Source organism: Opisthorchis viverrini (assembly GCF_000715545.1).
Source record: "Opisthorchis viverrini unplaced genomic scaffold opera_v5_24, whole genome shotgun sequence".
NCBI classification, from domain to species: domain Eukaryota; kingdom Metazoa; phylum Platyhelminthes; class Trematoda; order Opisthorchiida; family Opisthorchiidae; genus Opisthorchis; species Opisthorchis viverrini.
Window position 1 is genome coordinate 1,037,595 of NW_008751680.1, and position 25,667 is coordinate 1,063,261.

The 25,667-nt window shown below is 44.3% G+C and overlaps 1 protein-coding gene across 1 annotated transcript in view; it reads right to left on the reverse strand.

Moving 5' to 3' along the window:
- T265_02085 (hypothetical protein) overlaps positions 1-25,410 on the reverse strand; it is a gene marked incomplete at both ends in the record, with an annotated part of 56,710 nt that extends 31,300 nt beyond the window's left edge. Inside the window, 7 exons of the mRNA XM_009166244.1 lie at positions 918-1,087; positions 3,581-3,680; positions 10,041-10,142; positions 10,189-10,256; positions 19,654-19,753; positions 19,855-19,958; positions 25,354-25,410. Coding sequence (XP_009164508.1) covers positions 918-1,087; positions 3,581-3,680; positions 10,041-10,142; positions 10,189-10,256; positions 19,654-19,753; positions 19,855-19,958; positions 25,354-25,369 — 660 coding nt within the window. The remainder of the gene's footprint in view (positions 1-917; positions 1,088-3,580; positions 3,681-10,040; positions 10,143-10,188; positions 10,257-19,653; positions 19,754-19,854; positions 19,959-25,353) is intronic.
- Between the last annotated feature and the right edge of the window lie 257 nt (positions 25,411-25,667).

Below are 25,667 nucleotides of genomic sequence, written 5' to 3' on the forward strand. Positions count from 1 at the left end.
CTCGAGGTCAGTCGGCGCACTTTAGTCGAAGACTTGCAGTCAGTTTCGGTGCTTTCCTTCTAACCGTTGCACTTTTGGTAAGTTCGTCGGTTGATTTGTACGCTCTGTAGAATATTCATTAAGCTAGCACCATCATCATTCATTACTTAGTATTCATACTTTGAATGTTATTATCCCTTTCGGAGGTAAACCCACTGGGGTTATGGATTACGAGGACTGTGATAGCCTGGCCACTATCGATGATGGTTGTCACAATCCAAGTGTACATCCGATGAGACTGTATGTGACCGATAAAAAAATTCGTTTTTTTAAGCGGATGACTGTATTGTCAGCTTAGTTTACTCACTAGGCAGCACCATGCTTGGCAAGTACTGAAATTGTCAATTTGTCTACCACTTCACCGAGGTTTGTCCACCTCTGCCGAAGACAGGAAAAGCCAGGGGTCAATGAGCGAGCTTAACAAGCGCAATTAATTCCAGGTTATCGTTGCGGGTAAGGAGGCTGTCTGAGGTAACTACGTTGATTTGATTTCTTGCGAATTCGTTGAGGCACGCAAAATGGGATATATATATATATATATATATATATATATATATATATCAAAAGGACTAACTGACCCAGTACTATATCTACGTCAAAAATGTCTTCGTATGTAACTAAAAAGGTCTCATTAGGGAAAAAAACGTTTTACGGTGCACAGGTTTGAGGGCCGCAACCTGATGGGAAGTTACGACGCTTTAAAGATCGTGCAATTCTCGAAGGCGTATGTTATCCGGCTCAGTGGACTCTGGGAGTACATCCATTAGAAAGGCTAAACTAGAAAAAACGCGATACCTTAGGTTTTTTTTTCACGATGCCCAACATGTACAGGTGTAGCGTGGACTAATTTGGTGTTGTTCGTATTACCAAAGACTTACCACAAATTCATCCCAAAAGTATATATCACAGCGATCACGGAATGTAGTTTTCAGTTCATTTGCCTCCTTACTCTTGAGGTATATGACGATGACTTTGAGTGAAGAGTGGAAATTTTTCAATACGTTATCCGCCTCTTTTGCTGAATGACAGATGAGGACTTCAAGTTCGGCTAGCATGATATAAGGGAACAAATAGAGACGATTAACAACATACCTATGGGTTTTTCGCCTGTCTAAAAAGGTAATCTGAATTAACTATTTTTCCCAACATTTATATGACATAAGGATAAAAAGCCAACACACTGAATGAGCTGCAGGCAGGTTACAGAGGGTGTGGCGGTAAGTAAAGCCTTCAAGATATGGGATCGAAACGGCGAAATGAAAATATTACTGGCTTAGACGAATACGGCCTGAGCGTCCAGTCATTCTCCCTCTGATGAATTCAACAACTGTTGGGCGAGACTGTTTTGTTTTGATGTAATCTCTCAGGAAGAAGACTGAAGGGGCAGCGAGGTAGTTCCTTTCGCTGTGTGATGCCCAGATGGTCACAAGGTGTACGGCGACCATTACAGTCCCTTTAGATATTGACAATGAGGGGTTGAATAACCGACTAGAGACGATATTTAGAGTACAGAGTGAGCCTGTTTTTGTGCTCTAGTGAGGGTTGAGATAACCAAGCTCAAAAGACTGTAGGTTTAGTTCACAGAAGCCACCGGTACACATGGATCGGCGTTTCTGAGGGTTGGATGTTGTGTCCACAAGCCAGCGAGAGCATGGAGTGGGGGTTTCATGTCCCACTGCAGGATCGTGAACTGGCTGACTTGAGGTCATTTCAAATCAGTGGAGTGCCGAGTGACAGAATTTCCATATCATTTTGCACCGTCTCTACCCTAACGTTGTGCAGTGCGGAGTTGCGCGAGGGGTTCGAAAGATAGCACAGTGCTCCCCACGCAAGATCAGAGACGAAATTGGTTTTGTTTGAGAGCTAAGACTCATATGGAGAAACGTGGAAAGCGAACGTCAGAAAAACGTCGCGTTCGTATCCAGTCGCTTGAAGAGGGAGTTCTTTTACAATTCAAATTCTCCGGGGGGTGGGGGTGTCTCGAAGGTTAGGCGAGAGGGGGAGGTAGTATCTTTACGACCAATTGAGAAACCCTGGACAGTCATAGATTAGACTGCTGAAGTTCTACACTCTGTTCCAGAAACAGTCCGGAAGATTGACCGAGTGTAGGTGAACAGAAGTATGGTGCTGATGAATATTCCCTCGCCATAATTTCAGCCCTACATGTCATCGGTTGTGATGTCGACTTTTTGGTTCACCAACCGATAGTCATCTCTTATCGAGGGATCTGCTTTCCTCAATCCGCTAAGGCTGTTATTGGACCGGGACTTCCTAAGGTCGCAGTCAGTGACCTGTTTGCTTGCCATTGTGGGCTCCCTGCATACTTATGACACTTTTATGCGTGGCACATGGCGGTGAATTTACATTTTTGCCATTTAATCTCACACCAGACCCGGTATGACGGACACTTTGTGCCTGATGTGCGAGTCTTGACTGTGCTAGCGCCTACCGCGCCTTGAAGAGCACTCAACATCGTTTGTCCTTTCTTCGGTTGTTGGTTTTTAGACGCGTGTTGCCATATCAAAACATTTACATACTTTGAGATTCATCTAATCAGACTGGAACTGTTCTTGGCATGATTTCGAATGAGACGTTTCTCTCTTTTCTCCCATATTCTCCCGTAACTCTTTCGCATTCATCGTTTACATTCACTTTTTATGTTTGTGACCATGCTGTTCAAAAATAAATGATAATGTATAGAAATAAATCAAAAATAAGTTTTTACAGGGTTTTTGAGAGGAACGATATGCGACCAAAGAACCGCAACTTCCACGTGATGATGGGACCATGAACAAATCATGGAAGTTATGCGAAGTGCGTCCGACCGTCCTCCCGAATACATCAGAAGGAATTAGTTTCCACCTTCTAGCTTCGTGATTAGTGAAGCATCGGTGTTGAACACTAATGTCATGCTGTTGATGATGATGATGTACTGCCACTGGCGGCTTGAAGACAGGACAGCTTCAAACGCAACACAGGGTACATGAGAGTCGGTCAGTAAGGCAATCCTCGACTGGTATCCGTCAGCGATTCTAGCTAACTACCTGGAGACATGGATTAAAACGACAGGTGGGGAATGCGTCCCGAATATGAATACACTTAGTGAAGGAATTCTAGACGTAACAGTTGAAAACAAAAAGGAAGCCAATAGAGTGCGTTCGGTATCGACCGAAAAGTGCAATCAGATTTTTGGGTTCCCGAAGCCAATCACGTTAGAATGATCTGGACAGTTGCTGTAGGATGCACACCAAGGAGAAGTTAGAATGAAGATTCCTAAAAACAGTACGGAGATAGGGACTGACGGAACTGCTAAAGGTGGACTAATAAGAACCAAATCGGACCAGACCAAACTAGTAACCGAAACCGAAATACCAATAATTTTTCACCGGCAAGAACAGACACAAAAGGTCGATTCAAAAAGTTGGGTCAATGTGGCTTCTCCGCGGACCTACATCTGAACCAACACAAGAATAAATGCTCCGCTCATACCCGATTTTTTGATCGAGGCAGGGTGAAAAAAGGAAGTCAGTAAATAACTCACCTTGTGTTAGTATGTGCTGTACAGCCTCGGAGCCCAGTGTATCGTACAGTGGCACATAGACCAGTGAATAGGCTGCACAGGCATGTTGTGCAATCACCCACTGAAACAACAGTAAACAAGATCCGATAGTGCGGCTGCATTAACTTGTTGATTAATCAATAGTAAATTTCAGACATTCGTCTCAAGCGAGACAAAGCCTATAAGGACCTCAACGTATGATTGCAACGTTGACCGACAACGCTAAAGTATCAAGAGAACCGAACACTACTGGTAAAGTCGCAGATTAGATGACTGTGCTAGACCGCATTATAAGTCACGCGACTAGTGGTGGAGGACATGATGAAGCTGAGTATACAGAAATCTGAACGATAGATAGAGAGAAGTGGTTCCAGATCTTGTGTGTTTAGACCGAGCCCGGACCGAAATCCAGAAAATTAGAGATCCTACTTGAATGGGTAAAACCCATACTTGAAATCCACTCCATAGTGTTAAGTAAATTGGGATAATCCGGAGACACTACAGCAGTACTTCTCAAACTCTCATCCCATCGCTTCCTTGGTGCTATAAACCCGACACTATTATCCCTCATTTTTAACACACTACATACTGCTAAGCGGAAGGTCCGTAGTTCGAACCCAATCTAAGTATCAAGACCTCTCCGGTCTAGACTTGGGTAAGCTGGTAGTATCTCAGCCCTTTGAATAGCCTGGCAGCTAGGCGCCAAAAGTGTTACAGCCGAATGACCATTTATCTATTTACTTTTTATCCTCAACCTACTCGATAAGCTTACTCACGCCAAATTTCGAATGTACTGTATGTAAAAGAGAGAGCCTGATTCTGGTCAATTGAAGACAACCTACATTCAGAGAATTCCAAGCACCTCAAGGAAAACTGGAGCGCGAAGAATTCCAGTATCAGAAGTTCACAGTCAACCGCATTCTTATTCTCCATTTCATCATCACTTTAATCGTCATCACTAACATCGACATCAACGCCACCAACAACAGAGTCAGTGTTGAAAACAGGAAGTTCACAACCAATACCATTTCCGGTGTAGCCATTTACAGGCGCTACAGAACAGCCACCACAGAACCGGTAATTCACGGTTTCTCAGTGTTCAGTAAGTTTCGTTCCGGCCTCGTCTATAGTAGGACTTTTCCAAACGAAGAAGTTTGCATCTTTAATGACCTACTAGATGATCTCGTCGTTCGGTAATTCGCTGACATCAGCTAGTCTGGTCCCAGTTAGTTGTGACAGTGAGGAATCTTGTTGTCGACAGTGGTCAACACAAGAATGAAAAGAATGTGATGGTCTTTATGAACAAAACGATGACGTCTGGATCGAACAGATGCAATAAAGAAGTCTATGAATGTGCTTGCGTGTGGGTGGGTGGGTGGGAAGGAAAAAGCAGCAAGAGGCAAAGATAGAATCACCAATGAATAGATGACCCCAGAGAATTCCACGAGCGTCGCCGTATTGAAAGCGAATTCTCCCGTGCGTATTATTACGACAGTGATAAAGAGAAGACGAATGGTTCACCCAGTCGGTAAGTTAATAATGACATAAGGATGCTTCGGAACAAACAGCTTCATATAGACCCTGAATGCACGTTAACTGCACGCATAAGCAGGGAGTATTCTATTCCCAGGAACTAAAGAAGCACTCTAGCACTTAAAGGACAATGTGAAACACATGCGCTACCTCGAGTATTCGACTTAGTATTCAGATTTTTGATACTGGTATGGGAGTGACCTCCTGTGCAACTAATAGCACATACTTGGAATTATAACCCGAATGTTGCCGAAAATCAACAGAAATCAGTTTTGTCTCTGGAACACAGTTGAATGTGGCTTCGAGAAACACTGCAGAGTAACTTAGAAAATCAGAACCAGGATTGAGATATTCCCTCACTGAATCAGTCGTAGCGGCCTAGGTTTTTGAAACTGGAATGAGGTCTGCGGTTTCAAAAGAATCCGTCATCCGGCTGTGTTTATCCTGCCGCACAAAACGGAATGAAAGGGATTTCTGGCCAGGAAGTTCGTGATTCACGCTTACAAGCGCTGCAAACTACCTGTTCTAGGATGAGTCCACATATGATGGTGGGACATTTGGAAAAAAACTATAGAAGACGATTCTGGTAAATTCGTCTAACATCCGGATCTGTCAGACTTTCAGTTGCCAAGCGATTTGTCTACGAAAATGTAGGGAGAAGCGATTCCGGACGAGTGCTTGGTCGGGATCCACAAATGAGTCCAAAAACGACCGGTAGTCAGCTATTGATCCGCACCATCGGTAACCGATAGCAACGTGATAGATCTGAGTTTGTGGGCGGCATGCCGTTGGAGGACACCATGTGACCAGACAACTTCGGCTACTTCGGAAGTTAGTATTGCATAAAAACAGCCTGTGGTCAGCACACAGCTAAAGCAATCGTTCATAACTGTCCGTACGTATCGAGTCCAATCTATGTCGACCACGTGATTTAATCTCAGGTGCGCTAAGCCTGCTCAGTTGTGCACTCAGATCCCGGACAACCACAAGAACATCCGAGCTTTTAGCTCGCCGCAACAGGGCATTCATGGCGTCATAAAACCTATCTTTTATTATGTCAGAGCTACAGTCAGTTGGGGCGTAAACGGAAGCAATAGACAGACATCGATCACCTTCCCTCCTGTGAGACTCCTAAGCTGTTGCCAGACGAACCGCATAGAGGTGACTATCAATTAATATCATCATCACCATCATCGACAGCATGACATCAGTGCTCAACACTGATGCTTCACTGTCGTAGAATGGATATCCAGTCCAACAAGAATCCTTCCGCCTGGTGACTTAGAACAATACCAAACCTTGCACATCCTGTCGCTAGAGGTGCACAGCCGGAAGCAAGTGGAGAACGATGGGGCTCAACCATTGTGCTTGAATCTATGAGACACAACACGCATCAATGCCAAAGGAGTCTAGTGTGAGAGAAAGACCAGCAGCTGAGCACAGATAGTGCGAGATCTCTTTCGGTCTTTGACCACCGATGCCTTCGAAGCGGTGTTGGTGTCGAATGGAATCAACTGATCAGCAACGTGGCAACTACAAAGGTTGCGCAGCAGGTACTTTGATTGTCGACAGCACCAAGCACCATCGACTGCGGTGACTCGGCCATGTGCCGCGCATGCCTAAACACCGTCTGCTGAAACGAGTGTTGTTGTCTGCACCTAGTTGAGAATCGCAGGATCACTGAAGTGGATAATGTGTGACTCTGTAGAAGGGTGTGAGAGAGATTACGAACGGTTAAGGTGTTGTTGGTGGAGTACACCTTAGAGGATGGGGTCACAATGACTATGCCTGCGCTTGGCTGGAGACATTACAAGGAATGAGGACCGATCGATGTCAGTGGCGTACATGTCAGCTTCTTCCCATATAGTCTGATGAGTGCTTGGGGGTGTAGGCATCTCAGAATGGTTGCGACAGGCCAGCACCAGGTCCCCTCCCTTGACCACTCATTCTCTTCTTTTCATCCTAAGGTATGAGATATAATTAGATAAGACTTGTGGTTGTACGGCAGTGAAGCACTGCGGTTACAGTCTCTGATGATGACTATGATGACATCCTCAGTCATAGGCTGTTCTGCAGAAGTAAACAATTCTCCAGCTGTAACACTCTTTTGGTGCCTAGTTGCCATGCCACCCCAATGAANTGCCATGCCACCCGAAGGAACCAGGATGGCTGGGATACTATCAGGTTATCCAAGCGTAGACGGGTAGATTCCAGAGGCAAATGTCGGGTTCGAACAACGGAATTTTCGGTCAGTAAATTCGCACTCAAACTACTGAACCATCTCGTCTCCAAGTACACAACGAACATTCTACATCACTGTTTCATGGGACATTCCATCTCGAGAGAACCCGCGCACTTTTCATAGAGGGTCAAGCAGTATGTCCTAGAAGATTGGATTTTACCTGATAGGTTATGAGCCTCAGAATATAGGGTAAATATTCAGTAACCTCAATAACCACGAGGTTGAGGCGCAAGCTGATGGAAATCTGACGAAATTCTCAAACACTGACCGAAAATTCAAACCAAGAGACCTACTGCTATCATTCAACAGACGCGACCGTAGCATTCTTTAGATTGCAGTGGGCGATATCATGCCACATCTTCGGTCTATCCAAGAAAACAATAGTTATTGTCCGCGCACCACTCAAAGTGGTCCTAAATGTTGGTGGGCCCAGTATAGAAGAAGGAAACCCTGTAGGTGAAGGTATACCGCCGATAAACTTCTACTCCATTATACCCCATTTTTTGCAGAACCCCTCTACTGCTGTTCGGCAGCGATTCAAACGATTAGGAATATAGATTGTGGTTAATTCACGTCTCGATCGTTCTCATTCTATCCAGCAAAACCCCACTGACACTGGTCACAATCGGCAATATACTATGCGTGCTGAGAAACGCTACGTCATTGGCGTTAATAGTAATCCGTCTTCTAAATAACTCACTGAACCCACACCTGGACTAGGGCTTGGGATATTGATAACCAACTATTTGGGTGAACAAGAACATACAAATACTTTCTTGAATCCGAAAACAACATCATGAATCCTTGTCATGTTGGTAGAACTATAAAAAACGAACCGCGATATAACATATTAATGAATAGTTCCTGTTCGATGTGAACATGTGCTGTGCTGGGTCATGGACTGAGAAACAATGACTCATCGGATGCCACGGTGTTTGAGAAAAGACCTGTTCACCCCGTCCACCTAATATTTAAGTAGAGAAGTATTTTTTCTGTCTCTGAAAGTACACTGGGCGTGACGACAAAGCGTCACAGTCTTGGTGGTGTCTCGAGAAAAACACAAGACTCCCGAGTTTCACACCAAATTAATTCCTGAATGAGTGTACGGTTCCACTAACGTAGAACGTGATGTATGAAAGACTAATAGAAACTCGGAGGCTGAGCTATCGAAGAGTTGCCAACACAAATGGATGAACACGGCTGTGTCAAACCCACAAGTATATCCAAGAAAATTGACTCTCGTGCCAATGAACTGAGTACATATCATGTCACTTTATGAGGCACACTCGCGATCTCATGAGCCTATCTATACTAACACACATGGTATCTGTATGCATGCCTTGATACAGTTTGTTGTGTCGTTGATTTGTTCAACTGGACAGCACATAAATTACAGGCCTATTTTGTCTACGGAGAAAACAAAATGGAATAACAGTCAGGGAAGGTGTAGTGAAAGGTGAATGCACCGGTACACGAGACGTTCCAAAGATTCAAACACTGGGTGAGTGAATGGCCCAGTGGAAACGGAACTAATCGATATCCCATTTCTCGTTGAAATTTGAACGTTCTCGACGAAAGTAGGAGGGACATGATATGACATTTTGAATTTTAATGAGACAAAATAGTAACCTTAGTATCTGGAAAGGGTGTTTTTAAGCCGATGCCAACTAACAGAAAGACACCACTTGCCGCCAGAATAGAATCAGACCGGTAACATCATACCTTTGTGCACCACCAGGTACGAGTTAATGTACTAGTCGTCTACAGAGCAGTCGGTCAGCATACAAAATGGAGTTGTCGAAATAATATAGTAGTACCAGAAGTGACCCGATAACCATCTTATGAATAACATGAGGAGGTTTCAGGACAGAACTGTCCGCCAACGCAGCGCTGTGCAACGACAGTCGACATCGTTTCACTCATCTCCGAGAGCTCACGTTGTCACGCAAGAATGTCTAACCCTAGGACCCGTTGCCTGTTACCAGCAATACGTCGAAACTGAGAAAAAACATTCAAGGGGCATGTCACCAAGCTCAGTAATAAGAACGAGTAAACACCAGTTAGTGGGACTGTGTTCGAATTTTTTTAGACTAACTTTGGCCTACTGCTTTCCAAACAACTGTCAATCAACATATTCGTTGCTGTCAACATTTGGGATGTTCGTCCTATGGTACAGAACCGAAAGGTATTTTCTTCTCGTAAGGTTGCTGAAAACTCTTCAACAGCTCACTATCGGTCTCATCCTTCTTGAGATTAGTCGGGTGATCGCGCAACAAAAATGCACCCCGGTGGAATGAGCATGTTCCTGTGTCCAACCGCGCAAACCTCAGGACGTTCGGTTGGTTGGATGCATTCAAATCGTGAGTCAGACCGATCACGTGTGAAGGTACGTGCATACTGCCAACGATGTTTCAAGGGAATGAAACTACCTATCATTGTTGTAATCAACATCATTACTGTGGACACTAGCATCAATGTTTGTATTGATGATCCGCTGTAGTCCGGGGTTTTTTTCTGTGGTGTGACGTGACGTTCGAAACCCGGCGCCAAAAGGTCGCACGTCGACTGTCCCCCATCAGAGTTCATGAGTTAGAAGGCATGAAAGTTCTGTTAGGAAAATTTAACGAATCGCTAGAAGGTCACAAGCAAACTACTAAAAGCACTTACCACAGGAGAATTACGTGAATATATGCCGACAAACTTGTTCCATGTTGGATGGGGAAGACAGTGAAAGAAAGCGGAACCTGCTGCGATGATCATATCTTCGACCTAAAAGTGAAAATTAGCCAGCTCGATCCGATAGCTGTTTGTTTACCTCTTGATATAACATCCATTGATAAGATTCCGAGACGGTGGTTCTTGTACCAAGGCAAGCAAGGAATCCTGAATGGAGAACACAAGAAATGGAAAGAGCAAAACCATATCAGCTCATTATCGGAATAATCACCGGCAGGGACCATAATACCATGCACTTAATGTCATGAATTATCACAAATGACACTGTGGTAGGAAAAGAAGCAAGCACTTGGGGGACACACAAATCATCCAAAATCCAACATCACGTCGACATGGTAGAGACGGTTTTTTTGTCCAGCCTTGAGTAAAATCACCTGAAAAAATCGAACTGTACAGTAAACCCACTCCTAAAAGGGAAAAGAGGCCAAGGTGCGTCATATGGGAAGCTGGCTTTCCTTAACAGGTGATCTGTCCTGCACCATAAAAGCTGCAACAATTAGTTCAGCTTGACAGTGCAGTCCAAATGTAAGCTGTTCATTTCTCAATAACGAATGGTTCTCGAACTTTGAACAAAAGTTCGCCAATAGTATGTATGGCAGGCCGACAAAGTGCTTCCGTTCACTGTAAAACAACCACGAATGTTCTTGCTCGGTTGGCTCTCGTCACCATAACTATCACCACCCATGAAATCTGTCATAAAAACATTAACATCCGCACTTAAGGAGTACCATTTTATCTAATCTTATAAACAACAAGACAGTGATTTTGCGTGTGTTTAAAACGCGTCTCGAAGTCCAGGCCTTGCATTTAGGGGAGATTTTAGGCGCGTGAAGCCGTCAGGGTAATAAAATCACACCTAATTCACACAACCCTACACCCCACTTCCTAAAAGATCACAGCATTTCTTATTAAAAAATAAACATGGTTCAGTGTATTTACAAAACAGGTTAAAACAGGTTCCCTGTAGTAACACAGCACCAGCAAGATTGTTGGTCACAACCATTGCTTTTAAAAGCAAGATTCTTTGATACTCGACAAAAAAACTAGGTTGCCTGCGTTCGAAAAGACTCCTCCGTAGTTACCTAATAAGGATAGTCGATAGCTGTTGTTTTTATTTACTACATGTAGATAAGTGACTTGTATAAAACTGGTTACACAACTTATGCAAGTTCACATGACAGATTCCGATGTTTACGCTGGACTTCTTGGAGTTATTGCCAGTTTAATCTTATCAGCCATTCAGAAATAAAAAATATGTCAAGATTGTACCTGTAAAACCATCCGCACACCGCATTACGATCCGCACACCGTATTACTCATCATGATATACAAGCAAACCCCATATCTTAATGATGTCTTGCTGAGAGGTTCCTTTACCACTCAAGTTCGGCTGAGTTTCAAAGCTACGAAAATAAATGGCAGAGTTGAGTTCTATCTACACAAAGTTTTATTCTTCTTTCAACATAAATGAAAACAACTTTGATTGAGATTACAATGCACCATAAAAGCAAAAAATACGAAAGTAGCGCGTAGCCCATGATAGTGAATCGATGCTGATGAAATAAACAAGCTAACATAATAATTCGTACCGTGGTATACATTCATGTGCAATGAGATGTCCAAATAAGCTGCATTCCAGTTAGCCGATCACATCAACAGATATCAAACAGTCTGTGAACACAATACAGTCCCAAGCAGGCACGCGGAAGTACCCAGCCAATCGCGCACTGATGTCTCTGAGGTTAGTAAGGAAGCGTTTGCAAATTAACGGCCAAGACCGGTGAACATATCAGAAGCCAGCTGATCAACTGCCACTTATTTAATAACAAATGAATGCAATAATATGGCCGTGGGATGAAACGGTTTTATGCTCCCCCAACAGCAGAAACGTACGTAAGAAAGGGTGAAGTACGGATAAGCGTTTATCCTGCCAAACAGGTTAGCAATTGTGCGCAATGCGCGAAGACTCATCATGCACACATTCGAAGGTGGCACATGATAGGGGGAGAAATAAGGAAAAAAGGAACAGTTGCTGAGCTAAAATTCGAGTCACGTGATGCAGCACGTTGGTAAAGCAGTTGGCTATCGACCGACAGCCAGGTACACAATGACCCTACCATGATGTTTTCAGCAGTTCTGCACTTTAGCGTACGGATGACCGAAGAAGGTTAAGTTGAGACTGACTGCCTTACGCACACGCACATCAGTACTTGTTACGTTCTGTGGAAACACAAAGACTACGGAATAGTGTAGGATAGTACGCAAAACATCTGAATTTTGTTGCATCAAACTGATGATACATTTTCTGAAGCTGCACCAGCGACCTTAAAATTGTTGGACGCGCTGTATCATTCGGAGTACGCTGTCGGGTTACCGACAACACACCAAAGTGAAAGGCGGTTGATCAACTTGTGTGTGTGTGCGACCACTCCCAACCTGGTTAAGTTATGCGCTGAGATTGGAGTGAAGCAACCAAAACGGCGGACTCATATCATAAAATTTGAAGAGCCTGTCCAGATGAATCACACACGGTCTCATTTAATCTCTATCTCATTCACACACAGCCCTATCCTTCTGATTGGTGACAAGCAATTTGCAGCACATCGTGCCATGGCAAAGAAGGCAACTGGACAATAAAAGTTAGTAGGAATGTAGTGGGTGTGCTTGTGGAACCAATAGATCAAACCTAATTCAGGTCAGCCCAGCCACCCATAGAGAAGCTACGCTCCAAAGAATGTGGTAACGAGGATAACTGAGGTAGTTAAGTAGTTACCTATGTCTTTCATCAAAGCTTCATAGGCGCATTGTTTGTAGAGAACAAGATGTACTAGAGGCACACGACATCAAATGCTGTTGGATATGCCAGCTAACAAATGAGTTCTGAGGATAGAACAGACAGAAGGTAATTTGTGATAGTCCACTGTTTCAAGTGGACTAATCGTTGAAACATCTTGAGAATTGCACATCTACATGAGGTGCCTAAACCTGTGGGGGTACTATGCCTGACCTAACAGCGCCAAACGGCTTGCTACAAACATAATTTCAACCAAGTGTACACTATTGGCGTGACCTAATGAATGACTTCACTGATGCACCTGATGGCAAAATTGTAATGTAATACGCCGAATAACAAGAGTTAAACCCAATAAGAACGGTCTCCGTTTAGAAGGCTATGCTGTTTGAGACATAACCGAATATCCCGTTCAACGTTGTGCAGCGGTTAGCGACGACATAAAGTCAACAGTCACGTCGTTCGAATTGCTAGTTAGCTGAACAACAGCCTTTCGCTAAAATAAATGTAGTTAGCCCTAAACCACATGGGAACAGTGAAGGTTATAACCTAGGCTAGGTCAGCGGATATCTGACCCCATTAAGTTAGCTGAGCTAGCAGCCTTACAACATCCTCTCACAGGCAAAATTTCATCAACATACGAATGCTTAGGACTGTGTGTTACATCCCGTTTCGGCCAAAAACACCTACCTATATGCAATGGTTTTAAAAGTAGAAAGTGAGCTGAATGGCCTTAGAAGGAATAGTGAACCACTGAACTATTCAGATAGCTGTTGGGAACAAGTTTACTGGTTCCCTTTGCAGGGGGACTTGAACGAATCCGATATAGCCTACTCAATTTTTCGTGCACGCGGCTTTTGGGAAGACCATCCCAGCGCAGCTCTTGCCGCATCTGTCGCTATTCAGGAACCGATACTTCAAGTACTGCTCCTTCATTCCACCGACTGCAAGTAATCCACGGCTGCTTATGGTCAGAGAGGCGCTATTACAGCGCAGTCCACTGCAAATCAGCTATTGCTCTGGGCCATAAGCCCAAGAAATTAACAAAATGAATGAGAGCTTGAATGGCCCAATGTCATGTGCCCACGATTGTAGCAAGGAACTGTAGCGAACAAGTCGTCAGGCCTCGGTTCCGTTGTCCAAGCCCGGCATGATCAACCTTGGAATTTCCCTCCTAAAATATCAACCGACATGAATGCTGTGCACTGGTATTAGTCTTGTCAGCACTATCAAAAGCAACAATCCAGACTTAATGATACACTGTGGTGAGTGAAACATAAGGCATGTCAGTTGAAGTGTGCATCTGACAAGCACAAGCACTCATTGATCCCGCTACCGAATCCAGCATAAACGGGTAAAAAAAATTCTTTGGAGTCTAGGACAGAGGTTGGTGCTTGCCAGGTCCTTCAGAGTAGTATACACCAGCGGACTTAAAAACCTCTACCACATGATAGTTTCAATGAGCAGAAACCCAGAAAGAAATATCCTATAAGTATCTATCTCTCAACAGAAAGTTTTTTATCAATAAACAAGCTAATCGATCACATCTTTCGACTGCGCCCTATCAGCAAATCTAAAAAGAAGTGTGTGGTCCAGGTGGTGACATTGTGACATTGGAAAGAAACGAAGTCCCGCTAAGTGTCCTGTTTACGAAGGATTAGTCTAGCTTTCGACACAGAAGCTGACTGAAAGAGTGAGACTACGTTGACCTTGACCTCGTAGGGACTCTCTGGGGCATGTTTAGCTATCAGGACACCGAGAGTGAAACATGCACGCTGAGCGTGGCCTTACATATTTACTTCAGTTGATGGAAAGTGCACTGATTGTCCATGGTGGTCCTAACATGCTCACGGGTTATTCACAAGGTGATTGACGTTTATAGCATGAACACGATTGATCAGCTATCTACCACCGGTTTCGCCCTGTACGGGGTTTATCAGATGGGCGTATCCCTCAAATTTCAATCAAATTTTCATTGCACTGACGTTGTTCGAATGGCTCACTCAGGATGACTTCGCTAAAGATTAGGGCACTTCGAGCGACTCACGCCGGAGAGTCTCATCACATCATCACTCCGACGCTTCGAGTTAGCTGAGACTGAGGAACACGTTGAGAACTAGATTCCCTGAGACAAACCGCTGGACTATTCGGCGGCTGCTTACGGAAGGTTAGTGTGATTAGCAAGTTTAAATATTATTGACATCCAGTATGAAAAAAAAATGAAAATTGAGCTTGAGAATGATTACCGAAAGTGTGCACTCTTCCCATTCGGCAAGCAGCAGGCGATCCACAAAAGCGCTGCTTGTTTGGGAGATAATGTGGCGACTTTATAGAGCTAACCAGAGGTAAATCATAATACCTGGTAGTTTGTACGTAGTGACTATGGAGTTTCAGCTGTGATTGTACCTAGGTTGACAAGCCAGGAAGTGCGGTGCAACCGTCCCACCCTTGTTGCTAGAATGCACGAACATCTGGTTAGCCGCTGAATACTATGTCAATCGGTCGAAAGGGGCTAATCAGCAGTGTGATTAATCCACACATAGACAGGACATAGCACCACGCAGCATTTAGTCACATACTTCATGTCACTTGATCCAGTGTCGACTGAATACCTGAATGGTGATTTCTCAGATGGAAGTATCGCTTGACTTTTGGGACTGTTCACTTTCTGAGCATGTTACCAGTAATCGGTAGATAGTGAAGGGTTTTACACGCTCGATTGGGATCTCATCAAGCAACTGGCACGGGCCATCTGCGTAACAAACCGTCACGAGAGGAGCCGGTCAACACCGCTCCACGTGATCGGAAATACACACTACTGACCAACTACCTGTAACCGAACGGTCCAACGTTGGTTCCCCTCCCAATATATCTCTGAAATAGGCATTGTTGATGATTCCCAACAAAAAACAGTCTGGTCCTTAGCACAGACGGGCTTCACCTACAAGACCAAATCTGAAGGTCAACTTTAAATGAGTTCTGCAAGCAAACATTTCGTATCATTACATTTACCAAACGGTAGTATTTACTGGGAACTTTTGCAAACAATTCCAAGTAAGATATCCACATATTGCTTCCGATGATGACACGATGGAGACAGAGAACTCGCTATTCAGTCAATTTCGCGACATTGAGACTTTCCGTTCCCAGCACATGTTCCAAAAAACGCACGATGCCAGTAACGAAGTCTGGTAAATATGCTGTTAGGTTGGTTGCTGAACAGATGGCTGTTGACCTAGCTGCCAAGCTTGTTGTTACGATAGCATAATTTTCCAGGAATTAATTTCAAACAAAACTGTGAGAGTCCCGTTGAGAACTGTTGAAAATTAACAGCCAGTGTGACCGCTCAACGCAGCCAATATCCTTTGGATACGAAATACGTAACCGCGGTCTTCGTACAACTGATGGACAAAAAGTCGATGATTTAGTTATGGCATGTAGCTACTGACCGGAAGAACCGTGGTTCGAAACCAACTCGATTACATCTGTGCAGGCCCCAGCAAGATGCAAATCAACTGCCAAGCTCGGCGAACAGATCAACAGCCACCTCAAGCTCGGCAAAAAGATCAAAGCCACCTGATCAATTACCAACAGATGATAGTATCTCAGCCGCCGCACTTCCTTTGGGTTACACGGCAGCTGTGGACCGAAAGAGTGCAACAGCTAAACGACTATCCTACACACTATTAATGGACAAGACGCACTCAAGTTTATCGTGATGTAGTCGAGGGTTCATATATGACGAGTTCAGTATCAAGAGAGCAACTAAAACATTTTGAAGGTATTCGGTCAAACCGAAAAGTGAATATCGATTTTCGACCGGGACCTTTCCTCTTACTGTATATGATGTCTGTTAGCTGTGATCTAACAGTGGCTACGAAGGACGTATAACTGATCAAACAAGACAGACTAGAGCAAACATGTGGCGCAAATTTCAATCCTACTCCGGTTTACGGAACTACATCTTTTCAATGTACACTTACAAGGAACAGGCCTAGGGGCTGTCTAACGGTTCCAGTTTCATGACGACGTTTGAACACATCCAAACTCCACAAGAAGTTATCATCAGATTACGACCAACCCAGACTGTCAATCTCTTGAATTAAACTTTGGAAGAACGCTTCAATATCTTGCCCTGAAAAACGTACCGCCTAAAGACATCAAAAAACGAGAGATCCAAGTGGGTTCCAGGTGAGTCTCTCGTCAAAACCAAATTGACATGCAAACGAGTGTACTTAGCGTACCACGTAGATATTGTCAAAGCCGGAGTTCAGGGTGCATGCAATGTACACCATTTTAGCTGATTTCTTGCTAACCCACGGGGGGCGTGCAGTCCCAAAGTAGAAACTATATCTTCGCATAACATGAGGCTTTTCGAGACCAAGGATGCGCTTGATATTGCCGAATACTTTGGCGGTATACGGATCATAATAAGAAAGGGGTGTAAAAACACGGCAATACAGGAAAGTTAGGACGATGATTCGGACGCTTTGACATAGGCGAAAGATTTCTCAGACATTCGTGCACCCAAAGTAGCAACAGGGAAAATGACTAATTGTTAATTCGAATCACAATGAAACCTGATTGACAAATGGCCGCTGTTGATAGTGTTGGTGTGTCCAGTAGATTGATTTCACTGAGCGTGTGCATGTGCACGTGTTAGGTTTACTGCGTGGACGTAGCTGGTAGTATGCGCGTCAGTAAGTGAGTGTGTGGAATAATCCGACCCAAATAATTCTGTAATTAGGACAATTTTGGAAAAAATAAGATACTCAAGCGGCTAAGTGTTCGTTCAGCTGTAGCATCCAGAGGTCGGGTTCGAACTACGGACCTTTCGGTAGGTAACTTCGCGCTCTAACCAATTGAGCCATCTCGCCCCCTACCCTAAGTGTTCAGTTGAACACTAAGTAATGCTATACTGGTGCGCAGAAGTGACAACAACTGACACGGCCAAATTAAAGCTAGCAAAATACACCACCTTATGAAACAGGACTTTATAGAGACACTATGGTTCCCTGTCTACCAATACAAATCGAACTTTACGTTCACTTCGTCTTCACCAGACCGTGCAAGCACAGAAAGGCCACACATTAAGACCAGTATTATTACTACGGCTGGTGCTCTGCTAGACACACTTCATTAAGCGCATCACCATAGAACCAGTGGTAGATCGAACCAACAGATTAAGCTCAAATACGCTTCACAAAAGGAACCTAATCGAATCTACGGGATAGTAAGATAAAACGGATATCCGGAATGTCTTATCCGGCAAAATGTGGCCATAACCCTTAATTTCACGCAGTGAGCTTGCGTGGGAAGACCACAACCCCAGATCCTAGTCATGAAGCCTCAAGACACTATGAGACTGTTGTTTTAGTTGCTCTGACCGGGCAGTATGTTGTTTGGCAAGACGTTCCCATCTGGTTGAAGTATCACGTTAACTGAGTCTTCAAAATCAGTCGCACAGAACGTCCATCCAGTTTATCGGGAAAATATCCACACGAAGTCAGGTGAAGAACGCTGAACACAAGTATCCACTTAGATCCATTTGTAACATAGCTTACCGTAGGAAAGATAACACAGCTCAGGCGTTGCATAACTAGGTGTGTAGCCTTCGGTTTTGACTTGTGAAAAGATGAAATCCACTGGAAAATCAAATAACTTAGATAACTCTATCGCACCAGGTAGTATGAGGTTCGTGGCTGTATTGTGCTACCGGGAAATCTAGTTTAAAAAAATCGTTCAGCTGCAGCACCATTCCGGTGTCTAGCTGCCATGTCGGTAGAGGAAAACACGAAGGCTGAAACACTTTCCGGCTGCCTAGACTTGGGCGGGTATCCACTTAGATCCATTTGTAACATAGCTTACCGTAGGAAAGATAACACAGCTCAGGCGTTGCATAACTAGGTGTGTAGCCTTCGGTTTTGACTTGTGAAAAGATGAAATCCACTGGAAAATCAAATAACTTAGATAACTCTATCGCACCAGGTAGTATGAGGTTCGTGGCTGTATTGTGCTACCGGGAAATCTAGTTTGTTTAAAAAATTCAGCTGCAGCACCATTCCGGTGCCTGGGATACTGCCAGGCTGCCCGAGCCAAGACACGGGAAGTCAAGAAACAAATGTCGGGTTCGAAGAACGGACCTTCTGGTCGGTAACTTCACGCCCTAACCACTAAGCCGAACAAAGATATTATACCATTCAACCAGAACAAGGAAGCGGCTGTAAAATTGGCTCGGTTAGGCAGCCGTTATGATCCTGAAGAAACATCAAATTTTTCCTCCAAAGACGAATGTCTGAGAGGCTCCTTCTAGCCTTATAAAACGGCAGCATGGTATTAGATTACTCCTCAGGTTGATGATTTCAAAGTAATCCGGGCCAGTAAGGACTGGCATCGATACTACACTCGGGAAAAGGTACAAGTAGAAAAAACTAATGGTGTCGTCTGATTTGTTATCCCTCAAGCACCTGTCAAACGCTGAGGTCTCTATTGCGTGGTCCAGCTAATAAGTAAACAGGAGTTGAAGCCAACAATAGTTTACAATAATAGGTTTACAAAGCCGCAGTTCCAACGACCAGTGCCCTCTACCAACGCAGCGCTCCGCTACAGAACGTACTGATGATATCGATCCGACGCGTTTGCTACAAAATTGACCGAAGCACCCAAAAACACCACCCTCAGAAGAGCTGTTAGTAAAGTACAATACAAATGTGACGGAAGAAAATCCACGCTGCTTACACACAGAACACTTACGTGACTGGTTCAGTCCGTTAAGAAACAGGTCGCGGAGAGTCTTCACATTAAGGAAGCGTTCTACGTTACGCGCAGTTATCACAGAAGAATGTACTGCTTCCTGTAGATAGAATCGATGAAAACAATGTCCATTATTGCGATCCACTTGCGCATATTAAACACTCAAGTAGCCGCGGGCATACAGATATAAAACAGACCTACTTTGACATCAGTGACCAATGACTGTTTCTTCAAATGCTGACTGATGAAAGACTCTCCCGGTGATGTAGGATAGATACGGCGGTATCGCTTTGGAAAATTGTTACCTACGGAGAAAAATAGAATGACATCTCAGTGACCATAAAACGGCGACAGTGAGATCCCAACAAAGAACGACTCGCGACTTGCTTCAGCAACAACGTGTAATGAACAAATTAGTGGGCCTTCTCGAACAAAAACCTGTTGATCCTGTCATGCCCTGCGGTAATTGCTTAACTAGCACAATGGCTTTCCACGATCAAGACGTGTGGTTTTTGCACCTGTTACATTTGGGTCATTATTCGCTCCATCGATGGCCAGAGATTTCCAATGGCCCACAAATTAAAACATCCTACTGTATAAAAGTAATGCGCTACTCATAAGGTTGCCGAGAACACACGGGACGGTCCAAGTGGTTAGAGCGCGAAATTTACTGAGCAGAAGGTCTGTGGTTCGAACCCAACCTTTGTGTCCCGACTTCCCCTGCCTAGGATTAGGCAACCTGGAAGTATCCCAGCCTTCGTGTTTCCTTCTGTGGTGTGGTAATTAGGCCCCAGAACGGTGCTACAGCTGAACGATTTTTTTCAGTTGGGTTCCAGATGAGTCCTATGTCAAAACAAAGATGGTATGCAAATGAGTGTAGTTCGCCAAAACATCCTATCTTAATAAGAAACTCTTCTAAAAGTTCTATACAACCAATGAAGTAGCAAGCATTCGTTTGAGTTTAACATACACTACAACAAACAATGTTGGCAACTTCTACTGCTCTAGAACATTATTACTATTAAACAATACACTGATGCGTTGTCCTAACATTTTGACGAACAGAATACCGGCCCACAGAACCTCAGTAAACGGACAACACTGTTCTTTTGGGACCAGACCCTGCAGATAAACAAATATTTCTAAATGGACCACATAATTAAGCAACAAGATTTGGTATGCAAAGTGCAAAATGGTAGTGTACGACTGAATATGGCCGAGCCCGAATATCATGCTTACAGACAAAGTTATCGACGTGATGGGAAATCTCCCTGAGTGGCTGTATAAGTTCCGGTGCACCGATCAAAGACCAAACCACCTACCAAAAGGGGAAAGTTCATGGTACGGTTTGCAAACATGTGACATCTGTGGTTCTGGTGTGATATCAACTTGCTTTCCAGGGACACAGTTTATGATCATCATTGACAGCATGACATCAGTGCTCAACACTGACGCTTCGCTGCCGTACGTTTACGTTCATTGTACAATGCGCACTACCACAGCCATTATGTGTTAACTCCTCAAAAACCTAACTTGCTAAGCAGCTGAGAAAATGATGGAAGGGGAAATGAACTAATAATGGTAAACGCCCGTTCACCCTACCTTATTCTGAAGCCGAACGGAAAGTAAACTTCAATTACTCAAAGTTAAGCTTTGAAAGTACCAACTTTCCGTAAGCATTTCACATGTGATCAGATATCAAATATCTTTAGAGGGCCAGGAAAGCACAACAGTGTAAAAATACGCCTTTCCGGTTCGAAGGATCCAAGGACAGGAACAAAGAAAGGAATTTCAAGAAATTTCAACAACTGGCGACAACCAGGACCCATGATGTCAATTTCGACAGATCAACTCCAAGTAATATTACGAAAGCAACATAAGCAGATCGAAGCCCAAATGAAGTTCCTCTAGTTTGAAAATTCCCTTACTGCCTATGAAACCTCGGGAGTCGAAATGGCCCCAGGACGTTCGCCCACAGAGATTAAGTATGCGGCTCGTTTGAAGATGCTATCCATTTTAAATAACCTAATTCTACCGCACGGTTTGGCATGTGAAAAATGGGATCGAACCCGAACCTAATGCCTAAAGACGAGCCAACCAACATGGTAGGTAAATTAGCTTACCTTCGCAGTTGTGTACATCCCTGTGGATTGACTGGAAATGAGATTACTCCTCGAATCTGGAGGTCCAGGGCAGCTTTTGCCAACCTGTGACGCCTATGGGATTCGTGCGACGTCAGTTTGTCTGTCAAAGGCACTGTTTACACTGTGGTAGTGCGACCAGAAACGTGACTTCTATGAACATGATATTGGCGTCGAAGCTATGATATCTAGCACTGTGATTACACTGCCGATGACAAACAACTGTCGACGTTCGCAAGGTTCTTTAAAGTACTTTAAATAATTGGTTGGGGGGGGGGGCAACGAATGTTACCGCAGGTCAGTTCGCTGACAATTAGACCCATGGCTAGTTACTCGAATCAGCTCAAACAGTCCGTCTTCTCAATCCATCAGCGTTCAATGAGATTCCTCAGAACCTTGATGGTCTGACGGTGAAGGATCTACGCGCACAGTGCAGCAGGTGATTCCTGTTACGGCTTTTCTGGCAGCAGTAAGATCAGCTAATTTCGACAATGACATGCATTCATTTGTTCGGGTCGCGTGGCATGGGCAGATAACAAAAAAAAACTGAGAAAACAACTGCTTCTCTTCCTTCATACACCAATCTTTAGAATCCGTGTGACTGCGCATTTCCAGATCAACTCGGTACAGTTGAGCTGGGACGCTCATCAAAGTTGATGGGCGGAGATGCTCTGCTTCGACATGCATAATCCTGAAGGAATACGTGATAATAACTGAGCTCACATGATCTGAGTGAAGGTTCGCACCCATGAAGGAACGGCAATCTCAAATTGAAATACTACATTGGTAACTGACGGCCACATGATCCAACTACGTTGATGACCATGTTGTGGGCTGTGGCCTCCAAGTAGCCCGGTGTAAGCGTTCGTGCTGATCACGAGGTGATAATGTTGGGAATAAAACTGAAGAAGTCGTCACTCAGTTACATTGAACACCGACTACGAATCTAAAAAAAACTGCCTTTTCCGGACTTAGTAGTCCAAATTGGGCATTCATATCATTCGCCCGGATGACGGCAACTTTCTTTTTGCTGACCACCGCAATCGTAACAGGCCACGATAGAAATTATCTCTCTCAGTTTCAGAACTGTGGTCCACCGGGGTGCATGCTGACACTACATAAACGCCATTTAATGCAGTGATCCCAACAGAACAACCGTACATCAAAAAACTACTAAAGCTTGTAACGATGTGTGCAGTCCGGAACCAAAGTTCCCGCTACATCACCCAGAACCTGTTTGATAACCACATAATTGAGAATAGTTTGGTGTTGGTCTTGGACTTTATTACTACTGAACCCGAAGACACTCCAGGTCTTCTGATTACAGGATCGTGTCTCAGTCGTAATTCGGCAGCTGGAACTCAGTCTACTGCACGCGATTCTTGGAGCCAAATGACAAATGCAGTTTGGGGAGCACAATTCTGGCATTCAAATTTGCCTACTAACGTCTATATATCTGGAACAGAACCCGATTTACATAAAGCGCTCTACTATCTCCAGTGCCTCTCATGAAAGTCAGTCCACTTAAGTACACATGCTCGGCAGGCGACGTCTCAGAAGTTTGTGAACATAATTCAGTTCTAAAATGCACACACTTCTGAAAGTTTAAGTGTACGGGGTGCTCCCTTTAAGCTTTCTTAGAGTGGTGTCCAGCAAGGATGTCCACTTTCTAAATGTTAAAGTCGAAGTATTATCATTCGATCATTACGATTACGCAACTGCATCCAACGAGGGATTTTATCTCCTCAACCTTCACAACTTTCCGTGACCGAAACCGGATCCTCGGTGTAGGGCATATATAAAGATGAGATAATCGTTCAGCTGTAACCTTTCGGTTTCTAGCTGCTATACCACCTAAAGGAAGCACGACGGCTGGGATACTGCCAAGCTGCCCAAACAAAGATAGGGGAAGTCAAGAGGCAGATGTCGGGTTCCAAACACGGAGCTTCCGGTCAGTAAATTCGCGTTCGAACCACTGAGTCATCTCGTCCCCCGCGGCATACATCTGATAAACTGAACTGACTGACTACTGACAATTCCGTTAGGAAGAAGGTTTTGCAGGTCTACTACAAAAACCACTGCAGAACCCTTCTTCGGGATGCACCATGGATCTTGTTTCAAACAAATTTCCTACTAACCCGATCTCTGCCATTCGACTTTCCCTGTCTAGGCTTGGGCGACCTGGCAGTATCCCAGCCCTCGTACCTCCTTCGGGTGGCAAGGCAGCTAGGCACCAAAAGGGTGCTACAGCTGAACGATTATTTGTTTTATTATTACTTACAGTCCTGTGTACTTTATTTGAATCACTTCTCAGACTGTAACCTGAAAAAGTGTACGGATTCAGAATAGGAAATCCCCTTATCCATCTTGATTTTATTGGTTTCCTTAGGTTTTAGCCACTCTCGTCCACAAGCTGTCACAGTAGTGGATAACATGTTGCATGAATTGGGTGAATGTAAGGTAAGGTTGGGGTGGAATTCCAGTCAATGCTTCGGCAGCACTTTATCTGGAGCACATACTACTTGTTGATAGGGTGTTCCACATAAGGCATGCTCGAAGAAGGGGCGCGGGCACTCAAAATGGTTACCTCAGTGTCCGTTAATCTGAAGGATAACAGGGCAAGTTGGGTTTTGTAACCTCCGGGTCATGGGGGAGTTAATTAGGGTGTGAAGCAACTTTGTAGCCTGGCGCAAGCCATGGAGCAAGGACAAAGCGACTCTATACGCACGGCTGATGTTAGGGTACGGAAAAGACGTACCTGCTCAGTGGTACTATGCTGAACTCACACGACAAGCCTGAACTACGGATCCCACATATGAACGGCGTACCCAACTTGTGGTCGACGGTAAGCTACGACCAGTGTTTTGTGCTGCACCTTCAAACGGCCCAAGGGCTCGATATACAGGTCCAAAATGTCTTTTGGAGACACCGGATATATTTGGTTGCTCGTATGCTTCTGGATCAGGACTATTAGACACTTCACGCGTGAGTAATGAGTGCCTATACTCCTTGGAAGTAGAGCAGCGTAGAGAAATAGGTGCCCTTAATTCCCGCAAAATAACTTGTTCTCCAGTAACCACGATAGCGAAATGTTGGTTTACGAAGTAATTTGGTCGTCACCCTTCCGGGAGCTAATAACATCGGCAACCTAAATGCAGTCATTCGTTGATCCTCTACACAGCGTACCGTGAACACTTGAACGGAACGGACACTCCATGCTATTGTTTTCGATGGCCCATTTCAACGTGGAAATCACCCATGGAGTTTACGACACAAATGCTTGAGAGCTTTTAAGCGACATGTGTAACTATGATCCGGAAACTAGGCTCTACCAAAACCACAAAAACAAAGAGCTCAGTCAGTATCCATGGACGTGATCAGAATCTCACTAGTTCTGATTCCCGCTCCAGAAGTCAGTCCACTTTGGACATGCAAAATAACTACAAGACCTTAACTTACTGGGCACACACTAAAGGTTTGAACGTACAGTTAAAAGACGAATACATAGGAGTGGAAAATTTGACTTTCTCAATACCAATTACATGATTTCACCACTTACATTCCCCACCGCCCATCGCCGGCGAAATTAATTTCAAGTGCGGAGCGTTTATGCTCCCTTGTCGTGACCTTCAAATCCAGTGGGTCGCGTGGTCTGGAACCAGATACCGCGATCAAATGTATTATCGGGTGTCACCGTAGACCGTGAGATCCAGGACACACCGTTATTATTCCCTTCAGTGTGTTTCACACATCTCACAAGGTACGTTCAAAAGTGGTTGTGTTACTTGCTCGTACAAACTTGTGGAACAATTCCTTCTCTGTTTAGTCAATGTGCAGAGTTACCACTTGCCATTGTTCAGAATTTTTTACTGC